Source organism: Rhagoletis zephyria, unplaced genomic scaffold (assembly GCF_001687245.7).
Source record: "Rhagoletis zephyria isolate East Lansing unplaced genomic scaffold, Rhagoletis_zephyria_1.1 Rzeph_scaffold_04287, whole genome shotgun sequence".
Taxonomy (NCBI): Eukaryota; Metazoa; Arthropoda; class Insecta; order Diptera; family Tephritidae; genus Rhagoletis; species Rhagoletis zephyria.
In genome coordinates, this window is record NW_016161370.1 from 21,131 (window position 1) to 34,603 (window position 13,473).

Sequence of the window (13,473 nt, forward strand, 5' to 3'; positions counted from 1 at the left end):
AGAAGATAGTAAAACCTATTCAAATTGTTCAGGCAAACAAAAAACAAGAAAAAGAAAAGCGAATAATCACTTTTGCTTTTGTTGTGACGCTATAGATTATCCGCTGCTTGCCTTCATCACTCATTTAGTGAATATATACAGACATACATATGTATGGACATGTGTACGCAAAAAGTATGTACGTTTGCGTTAATCAAAAGATTTAAGCGGCAAACTTGTTTTGACGTGCGCAACACGTTTTATCGTTTTTTTTTGCACTTTAACTCGACGATTTTTGTATTCGAAAAAGGCATAACCAGAGAATTAACTGCACACTCACCATTTGCCAAATATCAGCTGTGTCCAGCCCAGCTGGCGGCGGCTGTGGACTTATGGATGGTGGCGCTGATGAGAGTGCCGAATCCGAATCGGAGTGATTGTCCTGCGCAGAATGAAAAGAAAAACATTACATTAGAGAACTTTATATAATTAAGTAATTACAGCATTCCAAATTTACCTTCATTCTCTCGTCGTGCATATCGTTGTGATGTCGATTATCCGCTTCAGCTGTTTGTGTGGTTGTTGTTGTGACCGTTGTTGTTGTGCACATATTGTTTATTGCAGTCGTGCTAACCGCTGTTGTTTCTGCAGGTGTTTGTGTTGTTGTTGTTGTTGTGGTTATTATTTCAGTTGAACTCTCTTCTGCGTGCTCTCTCTCTTTTTGTTGTTGCACTGGCACATATTCTGTTGTTTTTAGTAAGTTGTTACAATTTTCATTACTTATTATGACTAATGATTTGTTTGATGACGTTGTGTTGTTATTGTTGTTGTTGTTTTTGTTATTGATATTATTATGAATTTGTTCATTATCGACATTTACATTTAAATTAAGACTAACATTTTGTAATTGTTTCAATTTGAGATTAGTTTGTGTATCATTGAGTATTTTGTTTGCAATCTCATTTGTTGTTGTTGTTGTAGTTGCTTTTGCCGCTGTAATAGCGGCAGTTGATTTATCATTTGAATTGCCTATTTCCGGCTTGGTCGACTTATTATTATTTTGTAGATTTTTTGTATTATTGATCAGCTCAAAATCCTTGAGTTTTTTCGCCTGCAAAAAGACCAACGAACAAAAAAAAATAGTCAGAGAATGAATAAAAATAAAAATGTTTGTATGTATGTATCTATAAGAATATGTATTCACGCAAAAAAATTAAATAACGGACTTAATATATTCGAAAGTAAAGGGCTGTACACGCTTTGGCGAATAAATAGCAACTATAATTAATTTATTTCCGTTTAAATAAAAGATACGTATTTTCAATTTTTAATTTATTTAATTATTTAAGATTAATAAAGTTTACAATGAAGATAAATTAAATATAAATTAAAGAAATTTTAAGTTCAGCAACACATCTCCGAGATATAGGAAGATGAAACCGGTCCTCGCATAACGAAGACGATCGTTCTCTGGATGACTACTCCAATCATAAGCGCTGCACTGTTATGGGGTTTCAGAACTGGTGCTTAAGTAAGCAGTTGAGGTTGTGTTTGTTTGCTGGGTAATCTCCATTTGCTGCTGAGTTCGCAGAGCTTATATTTCACACCACCCAGCAGGGGTGAGTAGTGCATAGGGTATTTTCCGTGGGTAACGAGTTTGAGGTGCCTTCTCAAGTCGATTGATATTGTGATTTCGTGGGAGTTTGCTAGGGTACGGCAATAACGCTAGCGCCAAAACAGCACTTCTTGTTGAAGGAATTATGCTTGTCTGTTGCGACTGCGAGCATAAAATAAGGAAACTGGATTATGGAACTGTGAAACATCTGATCTTGATACTCCTATTTTTGCTGGCTTCAACGAGCTTTCTGCTGAAGAAGGCATTGTGACTATGACGAAAATGGCGCTTGTCGAACGTGATATTATTTCTTCCGTCGTTGAGAAGAGGCCACAGTCATCAAAGTTTTAGGATCGTCGTGCTCTTTATCATCATGGAGAGATAATCGAGCAGTTTATTCAAATTTCCACCTGTTGCTTCGAGCTTGGTTTTGCCATACATAAATCTTTATTGGGATTTAGAGTATTGAGTGCGGTAAACCACAGATGAGTCTTCCATCGGGAAAATGGCAATTTGACAACTTGAGGTGCGAGATTTGATCCTATGAAGTTAGAGTGTGACAATGAGGATTTGCCACTTAGAGGTGCAGCTATGGTATAGCCTGGGTTTGAAAACGCCTCCATTTACTTTGACGATAGTCACAAATAAAAATTATATACGGTTACGGTAATGGTAAGTCAGCACAGCCATCTAAATTGTAGTGTTTATAAAAATAGATTTCGATTCAGTCGGAAAGAAATATCTTTATGAAATCAAGAATCCAATACTTATAAGCCAGCACTGTTTACAAAGCACTATTGCAATTAGGACCTAAATGCAAGGATATCTATTCGGTTTAAGAACTGGAAAATAGGACGGATTATACTTCCTCACTAGTGCTTCAAAACAGGATCAAGGAACCGGCACCGGCCAGTTAGGTTTTTCGTGTGCCAGGTAACTGTAGCGTCTTCCAAGCTGAGATTTTGGTTATGGTAGAGGTAGTTTTTTTTTTAAATAGCACGGTTCCAGCCATAAAAGCCACTGTCTTCATTGAAAGGCTTTGAAAAATGTAGGATTCAAAAAAGTAAAATTGGGGATTGTATAGAAATGCCACGCTTTGCCACGCTCCTGGACATAGTATTTAGCGTAGGAAGCGATAGGAACTGATAGAATGGTCAGAATGGTGAAAATACCGTCAGTGGTCATTCAATAGATATTCATATCTAAAAGCCGAATGGCTTCAGTTACCAAATTTACTAGCAAAATAAAAGTGCAAGAAAATGGCTTGTAAATCAAGTCCAACCAGGAAAGAAATATATAAAAATGGATATACGGAACATGCCGCTCATTTTTGTGTCACTTAAGTTAAACATTTTCATATAAAGAAGGTTAAATTGTATACTATAAAACGATTGTAAAAAATAAAATTAAATAATTGCAAAACCTTTGATGTAGTTTACACAAAATACCAAAACAAGCGGGAAGAACCCAGAGTACAATATTTTTTTTATTCAATTAAAACACTATGTATTCTGCAGGAAATCCGAGAAAACAATCAACAGGAAATCATAATTTTTTTTAAAGATATCAACAAATTTATTCACAGCCATCAAACAACTACGATTATGCAACTGCACTATGATGCAACCTCATCCTGGTACATCACCTGCTACCAAAACACGTGCGTCATAAAACACACTCACACACATAACATTAAGATATATGCATAAGTTTACTTAAATGCAAGATATAAAAATGTAAATGTAATTAAAAATACGCCAATGAGGATGGTACAGATAAAACAAAAAGAAACTAAATAAAAACATAAAAATTCGCATATCTATAAATGCATTAGTAAGTACATATATATGTGCCAGCACTTGTGTCTGGGAATGTTGCAAACATTCATACACGCGCGTCCGCTCATTAAGCAATTTTAGCAGCAGAGTTCAAGCCATCAACAGTCAAACCAATCAATCGAGCGGTATTGCCTAATGCAGCGTGATGCAGCAGCCAATTTCGAGAAAAACTAAAACGTATACAAACAAGCGATAAGAGTATTGAATGCAGCAGCAACAACACCAACAGCAACAACTAAACTAGGAAATCATTGTGGCGGGACGCCCACTAATATGGCGTCTGCCACAATTCCATCAACCATCATCGCATACCTCAACTCAACGCCTGGCTGCTGACTGCCAACGGCCAAGCGACGACGTACGGTGAATGCCGCGACCGCCGACTGTTTGGCTGCTGGCTGTTGAAATGACGATTGAATTGTAAATGCAAACATTTGACTCGCATTTTTCGCTTTTTCCTGCTAAATGATTTCCTTCAACATACACGCGAGCACACATGCACACATGCACAGAAATTTAGCCGCCCTGCAAAAATCGTCGGACCATGTGGTGCATTTGTGCCGCAACTGGAGTACCTACAAAATGCTCCTCTGCAATGTGGTAGTGGACCAACCCCGATCGTTGCTCGTGTTTTAACGATGTTGTGTTGCCAAGAGGTAGGTACTCCATGGAGTAAACCCTTGAAGTTGTTTTGTGCTACCCTCCTGATATAATGCAGTGCTGGAATATATGGTCGTGCCCTAGTACATGGCAATGTTAATTGGACCACATTTTTTATATGCATTTCGGTTAAGTTTGGAGTACTCCTGGACCCTGAGCGAGTACTCTTTACATGCATACATCGAGTAGTCGCGATTTTTACAGTGCGCATATAAACTTACACATTCATATGTATGTATATATGTGCGTATGTGTATTTGAATGACGGCGTTTGACTGAAATTTGCTTGTTGCCACATATCCGCATTTGGCATTTGGCGCGTTGCATGCTATGCCCCAAGCGAGTAGGGCTTTTCTTTCCTCAAACCATTTTTTTGTTATTAGCACTAACGTTGACTTGTATTGTTGTTGTTGTTTTTGCTATTCATATATTACTACAAACACCCACGCAATTCGCAGTCAGTCGAATTTTCAATAAACACTTTTAAAAAATTAACTGTTATTTTTATAGGTACTACTTGCATATGGAGATATAAATTTATGCATATGTATGTACGTGTGTGCGTGTTTTATATTTCGGCTGTCTGTTGTTGCCATTCTTGTCCAACTGTCTGCATCAAATATGTTTGGGCTTAGGTTTGTGATTGACAGCAGACAGCAGAGAGCAGTGTACAGCGGACCAGACCAACGGACCAAAAACAACGTCAGCAACATGTTGCACATGCAACATACTCGTACAAATAGCCACACGCAAATTTGAAACAATAAATCTATTTGGGCAGTTTTTCGCTCGTAAGCTAGTACAACAACAACAACACGCAGCAGTTTCTTAGCAAACATTTACAATGCAAAAATATGCAAAATACTCGAAATTTGTGTAAATGCAGCGAAATTTATGTTTCTCTCGTTGTTGTTGTTGTTGTTATTGCAAATGTAAGAGATTTTTTTTTTTTTTGGTTTTATTATTTGGCGTAACTTATGCTCGTTGTACTATAGTTATAAATCGTTTCTTTTGGAATTTATCGGGTGAGTGATATCGATTGCGTGGCTAAAAGAGTGTCGCAACTACAAAAAACATAAAAATGGTATTTAATTTTTATCGGACACACTTACGGAAGACTTTGCTCAATTAACGGTTGTATTGAATATTGGACGTAATATCAAAATATTTCCGTAACCAGTGAAGCGAAATTCACAACGGCCACAATTCTTCATTACTGGTGGTCATATAATGAGGCAATCACAAGTGTGGTGGGAGCTTGAATGACTGTTTTAGATGCCGGGGCAAATCACATTACGTCATTCTAGGTCTTTGAAGTCAGGGTTCTCATACGATTTCCAACAACGGGTAGATCAGGCAACCCAACGACTGCAGTACCTTTCAAGAGGAAGTCTATGAGGAAAAGTCACATAAAGGAAAGCTTAAGCATCCAAAGTAGTGAATTCAAGAATTGTTCGAAAAGTCCCGCTTCTCTAACACAACCAAGTAAGTCAGGTCAACGTCTCACTTTTCTGCTATCATGGACATAGCAAGGGAACGTAGTATTCAATGAGATAGCTAAACAGAGCTTTGAAATGAAGAACAGCGAGCCCAGCGATTTGTGATCTACTGAGGGAATTGACGAGTATACCACAGCCGTATCAGAAGACCTATGAACCAAGCGAGAAGACTGTAAAGTCATGTTAGGTGAGATCAAAAAAAACCGGCAGAGGAACCTTTGACCTTAAACCAATCCGTAGTGCCATTGCAATCCGTAGCCCTCTGCAAAAGTTTCCGTTATAAAAAAGAGGGAACTCGATTCCCAATTTCCTATATCAATGAATTTTTAGGATATTAAAATTTTTTTTTCGTGGCAAGTTTTTTGGTTATTTTTTTAATAAAAATAAGTACAGCTTAAAGCGCCAACAGTCAACGACGTAACGTAGACATAGGTTGACGCAGACACGATCTACCTCATGGGATTCGCGTGTTAACGAAAACTCACCACCGCATGGCGGTGAAGTTGCCGTTGCTTCTCTCTCTTTCTATCAACAGTAAATTTTATATGTTGCTACACGTACGTCAACCTACGTTTACGCTACGTCTGCGCTTTTATTCCACGACAAAACTCATGAAAATCGAAATTTCAGACTTTGGAGATAATTTAGCTTTTACTAAAAAATTGTAAACATTTTTATCAGAAATAAGTAGAGCAAAACAAAGTGCAATGTTTCCATTTATTTTTGATATTGACCTTTTGTTTTGAGTTCTTCCTCTAAAACCTAAATCGCTGTAATAATATTGTAAAAAAAATGAAACGATGTTTGAATAAATGTAAATGTTTGAATATATGTAAATATAACTGGAATCTTCGGAAATGCGTTTTTGACGTGTTAAAAGTAGGTAAGGTATTATGGGTAAAGTGATACCTAGGCGAGACTTTAAATCGTCGTGAATTTCTATACAATATGTAAAATCTGTTTTTTCTAGAAAAAATGGCACCAAGAAATTTATGCGGAATCGTCACAGAAGATTTAAAATATATTCTAAGTCTTATCTCGCTAATATACTTTTTCGCATTATTTCTCAGTTTTGTTCCTTTATTTAGAGAATCGAGTTGACATTGGCATTCCGATATAAAAGAAAGGTTCTAAGGTTCAAAGAGTCTGAACACGATTTTATGATATCCCCGGATGATAAAGACTGGCTTTTTACTACCAGTTAGCAAAATAGAAATCATATCATGGGTGTAATCAAAGGTAAGTTTTGCCAATGAGTTATGTAAATATAATAAATCTGCATAAGAGCGATGAAAACTTAAATTCCACTCATATTGAATGCAACATAAATATAAAAGTGGCTTGTTATAAAACTGAAATGTCGTAAAAAATATCTAAATAAATACATACAGTGACTCAAATAAATGACCACGTGTTTTTTTTTTTAATATTAGTAATATTTTTCGAGCTAATTATTTAACCAGAACATATAATTACAGTTTCAAACTTTAAACAGAATTTAGGAAAATTCATCAGATTTTCATTAAAATTTCAGCTTTTTAACCTGAATCTTTTGAACATTTTTGAATATGCAGTTTTATAGAGCCCATACAATTTTAGTGCAATGAATTGGTAGTTTCAGTTGTCAAAAAAATGGCGTTGATTTTTTCGATTTTTTTTTTTTGAGACTGCTTTTGCGCTTTTTTTTTATATAACAAGTGCAGTTTACAAAAACTGGCGCAGATTTTTTGCAATTTCGTTGCTAAAGGTCGCCCGCATTTTATTTCATAAGAAATTATGCTTATTTGGAAGAAGTACAAAAAAAAAATCCTATAAATCAATGGGAATTTTTCGCCGTTTGAAACTTGCACCTCGTTACACTAAAATTTTATGGGCCATAAAACTGCGTACCCAAAAAGGTTCTAAAGATTAAGATTGAAAAGTTGTAATTTTGATGAGAATTGGTTGAATTGCCCTAAATTTAAAATAACAAAAAAAAAATTAGCTCGAAAAACATTACGAATATTAAAAAACCAACACTTGATCATTTGTTTGAGTCACTGTATCTGTACTTATATAAATACATATGCAAGTCACAAGAAATCAAGACTCTGCAGAATTTCGTGTCTACAAAATTATCTACAAAGTTAACTTGAGCACTTAATGTGATTACATTAAACCATAAACTCATAAATAAGCAAATATTCTTATGCATGAATGTACATACGTGTATACAAACACACACACAGGTGTAGTACATCGATTCATATACATATGTATGCTTAGTTAAACAGTCGGGTGCAAGGTGATGAAGTATGGAATAAGTATTAAACTTTTGCAAGTAACAAGCATGACAGAAAAAATGTCAAGGTAATTTTGGTAGCCGTCAACACGCCATTAAAAATAAAAAATAAAATTATTATTGTTTATAAACTTTATGGTGTTCATTTGCAGAGTTTAGCGCTGGCAATAATTTATTGTTTATAGGCAAATGCTGATGGTTCAATTCACGCCTGCATATATAGAAATACATATGTATGTATGTAGGTGTGTCTGTACACGTGCGCCTGTGTGTATGTATGTATGTATAGATATTGAAGTAAATGATTTCTTCAAACACCAGTCAGTCAATTAACAGCGGCACCAACTGATGAAGTTGAACTTGAGTTGAATGGGATTGTTCAAAGCAATGTTTAAAAAAAAAAAAAAAACAAGAAAAGCATTTTTAAAGAAATTTATTTTAACAACATAAAACTGTTTGGCCTCCATATTCATAAGCGCATATTTACTTATTCATACATTCCTACCTTCATTGAAATCATTTGACTTTTTCTCACCCACACCCATGGCCTGGCATTCGCCGCTTGGGCTAATTTCCAATGCGTTTTTCCTCATTTCTTCACCATTGTCTGCGAAAACTCATACTTTCAGTGAATTTATTCATTTTTGCCCTTCCTCTTGGGCTACATTAACCCAACAACAACAACATCGAAAAGAAAACAGAAATGGAAAAAAATGCGCTTTTCCATTCAAATGGTATTCAATTTAATAATTTATTTGGAGCAATTTTATGTGTGAATTTGTTTTATTGCTGTCTGCGTCTAAGCTGCTTAAATTCATTTGCCACCTACGCTTGAACTGACACATACATACACATGCATACTTACATGGAAGCCTATCGCGAATTGAGGTGGGCAGCAAGTTGGGATAAAAAAAAGAGGGTAATGCATTTGGCACAAGCAGAAGCAATGCAACTTTTTTCACCTAATCGAATGCGTAAGCGAATGGCATAAAATGAATAGATATTTTGGCATTTGTAATTTGAAAAATACGAGAGTATATTTGGAATTTAAGAAAATTAGAGGTGAAGCGTTGGTGGGCAGATGTGCAGAAAGACAGAAAAGTCAGAGAGTGTAGAATGCAATACAATATACGTACTTGGACGATGTTGAGCTGCTGGTTTATGGGTAACACAGCCAATGCTTTTACGGCAGTGTCTGGAGTCAGATATGAACTCGGCGTCAGGGTAAACCAACAAACCATTAATTAGAATTATGCTACTGATGAGTAGTATGTATTCAATGATAATCTTTGCCACTTATGTTTTTTGCTCTGACAAAACTCATATAAACGCAAGTTTAAAACTTTCTAGAAAACTAAAAAAACGACAATTTCCCTATTAAACTTCCGCAAAGTTTGAATTGTTTATTCATTATACCTTCATGGAATTTCATTGCCAAACTGTAGATTTTTTAGAATTTTTTTATCGCATTTATTTCCATATAACGAAGAAACACAATTTTTTTTGTATGAAAAACGCAACACCTTCGAATGAAAATAGAAAGATTTGAGGCGACTATAGAATTGCAATTGATTGCTAAATTAGTTCCATGCCAAAATCTATAGAACGCAGCAGATCATCCAGTAACCACGACATGCGGCAATACTGAATGAAATAAAAGGGCCGCAATGGAATTAAAGCTGCATAGAGCCGCACTTATTACATTGCGCCTGTTTAGAACTTCAATACGACGGTACCCATTAGGGTCCCGACCACAGAAGAATGGGATGCAGGCTGCTAGTACCAGAGGAGGTCGTATCCCTCTACATCGATGATACGCACCGGTTGCTCGGCCTCCAGATTGTTATGCGCCAGTTTGCGAACTGTCACGACGCTACCGCAAATCAGTCTGCGTTTGTACTGCATGCTGTAAGCTATCACATGCGTAAGCTCTTTTGTTGAGTACACACTAGGGATGTTAATTTTTCATCTTTTTCCGATCCCGGGATTTCGGTGTTATCACAATCCCGGTATTTAGATATTCACTACTTTTCAACAACTTAAATAAAAAAAAAATTGCTTCTATATTGTTTGAGAAGCTCGACTACCATAAATAAGTAATAAATAAATGGGCCTTGAAACCCATGATTCAATAATAAAAGGTTTGCTCAGAAAACAGTTTTCTCGCTCCCTCTTGACAAAATCGCAAGACTCTAATGTCAATAATGAGCAAGCCTTTAATTATTGAATCATGTTGCGAACCTATTTTTTAATTAAAGTGGCGTTTCCATTTTTTCTCTCTGACGTCAGGATTTATTTTAAGAGACTTTGTAATTTTACAGATATGATAAATGCCAAAAATTATTTTAAAAATTCAATGAAGTATAGAATAAAAATACGGGTATCAAATGCAAGAGGAAATTTCTTTAGAATTTAAAACAATTAAAAAATTTTTGAACAAAAATAGCAATTTTACTATATTGGCCACTGGTTTCGCGAATATATCTGATATTCGTGTTAAATTTACTATCGCGCGGTGTTATATGTATAATGAGCTAACATTTATAAAAAATATTAATTAATAATAACAAACAAGAAATATAGCCAATACTGGTCAAGAACAGGGAGTTTCTATTATTGCCATCAGTGCAAATTACATCCGGGACATAAGCATCCCGGGGTTAACATTCCTAGTACACACATACAGATACAAAAATATTGCGCCTGTATTGGGAGCTCTGGCAACTCTGTGCACCACCTGCTCTACGTAGTTCAAAGATGGAACAAGGAAGCCGGAGCCGGTGTTTCTCGAAGGACCTGTAGACGAGTGTTGCGGGCGAGCCGTTTTGTGAATCTACATTTTCCTAACAAAGAAAGGAGGAAGATTATCAATCCGTTGGAATATATGTATTTTATTATTTTCTTTTTTGTTGTATACTTTTGGAGCACGTTAACCGATTGTCTATAATTCTTTTCCTTTTTTAAAGGAAAGGTGGAATCCCCAGTTCCATTTGTTTGTTTAAATGCTGATCATTGGATCATAAAGAGATTACGATAATCTAATTTGTATATGAGAATTGAAGTATGGTTTTGTTTTTTGCTTAAAAATTACTTCGTTCATTTTAGTTCTCGTTTCCCCTTTATTACCAGTTTTAAAATTGGCTAATAAATTTTTCTCCGTGTTTTACTTTTTTAAACGATCAATAACGACTTTACAACTCAGTCAATAACATAACTATTCAGTTTACTTGTAATGTTGTTAATATAAAAATATAACTTTGAAATATATATTGCATCTACTTATGCGTTATTTGTACATATCTATCATTCGTGTGCAATTGTGACGCAATTTTGGAATCGCTGAATACCGTTTTCAACAGCACTGATAAGTCATCAAATGTGATATTGCGCTCCGCCGCAAACGCACGTACAAAGCTTTATCTTGGCATTTTTAGCTTGACGTGCTACGAACCATTAATGAACTTCGAAATTTCCAATGCTATAATCCAACTGAACTTACATTCCGATTCCAAAGAAATATTGACGAGAAAAGAACAGATATGGTTGGAATTTGACGTGAGTTCAGGAAATGAACATGCTGACTCAAGTGATTGTAAAAACCAAATGAACAGACTGAGAGATAATTTTAAAACGAATGAAAGAAGTGCGAATTTATCGCACACTATTTAGCCTAATATATTATTATAATATTTATGAGCAAGGCAGTGTCCTTTCGCTTTTCGCATCTTTTCAAAATTCCGCAAAACGTGAAAAAATTCCCTCTTTTGGCAACGCTGCTGCAGACCAACCGGTTCTTTCGTCTATCGAATGCTGCAGTGTCTTCAAGCGGATATCTACGCTCATAAAGAGGGCGCCTAGTCTTTTAACTTAGTATTAGTACAGTTCCAGAAGACAAACCGCTATTTTGGTCAAAGTCGCGAATTGAAGCGGATGGATCTAAAATAGTGAAATCGGGTATTTTATAAACTATCGGACACAATCGGACATAGAAATATCGATGAGAATGAATCAGCTGATGAGATGGCCAGATGCAGCTCAGAGATGCCAATAGAAGACGCGGATAGCTCTACATTACCACTGTTTAGTGGCCACGTTAGGAAAATTGATGAGTACAACGAGGCCGCGACGGATGGCTTGCGTAACAAACGGGAAGACTGTGAGACTAAAAGACTATTATGGCCGCAGCTTTTTTAAGAAAAAAGACAAGGGACATACTGAAACTTAATAGATCTGCAGTAAGAGTCATTACCGGAGCCATCACAGAACACTGATTCAACGGTGGGAAGACCAACTAGTCTCTCTGCAGAGGCTGCCAGGATGAGGATGAGGAAGAGTCAATTGATCACTTTCTGTGTCGATGTTCAGGTTTGCAGACGAAGCGCTTCAGGCACTTGGGTTCACGCTTCTTCAACAGTCTGGAAGATATCGGATGTGGAACTGTTGGATCTCCTCGGCTTCATTGTGGATAGTAATTGGTTCAGTAGAATAATAACTTTAAGCTACTCTTTCGATTCCAGGTACGTGCCCCCTCCTGGCACTCACTTAACGAGGACACTCACAATGGGAAATTTCGACTCCGATGAATGTGTGGAATATTCAACATACGCTCCCCATTTTCCATAAGGTTACCGGTCTTATTTGATCCACGTACCGCTGAAGGAGCCACGCGAAGGCCCTTTTAAAAAGTGGAAACTTTAATGGTACAACTTTAATGATATGGAGAAAAAGTATTCTTCGAATACAAATGGGTGTAGTTTAGTTGAAACCTTTAAATAGCTTTTCACCTTGAGTTAGAGCTAAATCTTGACCACCCTTGTTTTCAATATTGTGGCGATTCCAAAACCAATTGAGCTATGCAAATCAAGATACATCGACTATCCTTACAGATTCCTTAAAGAATTGAAACTACCAAAAACTCGCCAAATTATCAATTTTCGATACTAATCGTTAGTAAGTGCACTCAGCAGCACTGCCTGTATCACCTTCCATTCTAAAACATTCGGTTTTAACTCTGCCATCATCGATGTAAAAGGACCAAAAATATGAAAGAAAAAAAATAAAAAATATAAAGGAAAATAACTGATGCCGTTCATCCGTTGCAGCTGGCCAAGGAGTAAGTTTAATTTCAAGTGCAAATAGGTCTCATCCATCAATGCATTTTTTCAAAGAATTTAAGCGCTTTTATTTTGTTTTATTTTTATTTAGTTCTAAAGTTACTCACTCAACCTAAAGTGCTTGTTAGCTTTTTTGAAATGAATACAATACAAAAAAAAAACAAAAACTTAATTACATTTTCTCACACTCAAACTGCCCAGCCCACTCGCCAAAAACAAGCTAACACAGCGCATTTCCTACGAATTAAAAATTAGCTATGAACTGCTCGAAGCACTACATACATACATACATAATACTATAATGCGCTCTCATTGCACGCTGCGCATGCCCTGTTGCACTACTTTAAATTGCAGCAACAACAGCGCACTTTGTACTTATTTTCTGTTTGCGCCTTAGTTGGCCGGCCGTCTTTTTGGTTCAATTTCGCCCGCGGTCACATAAAATTTTCTTTTGATACGCGCGACGACATGTAGTACAGACCCACAA

At 36.3% G+C, this 13,473-nt stretch overlaps 1 protein-coding gene across 1 annotated transcript in view; it reads right to left on the minus strand.

Moving 5' to 3' along the window:
* LOC108370512 (rhoGEF domain-containing protein gxcJ-like) overlaps positions 1-13,473 on the minus strand; it is a 52,113-nt gene that overhangs the window by 21,066 nt on the left and 17,574 nt on the right. Inside the window, exons 2-3 of the mRNA XM_017625841.1 lie at positions 497-1,090; positions 320-421 (exon numbers count right to left, since the gene is read on the minus strand). Of these exons, the coding sequence (XP_017481330.1) occupies positions 320-421; positions 497-1,090 (696 nt within the window). The remainder of the gene's footprint in view (positions 1-319; positions 422-496; positions 1,091-13,473) is intronic.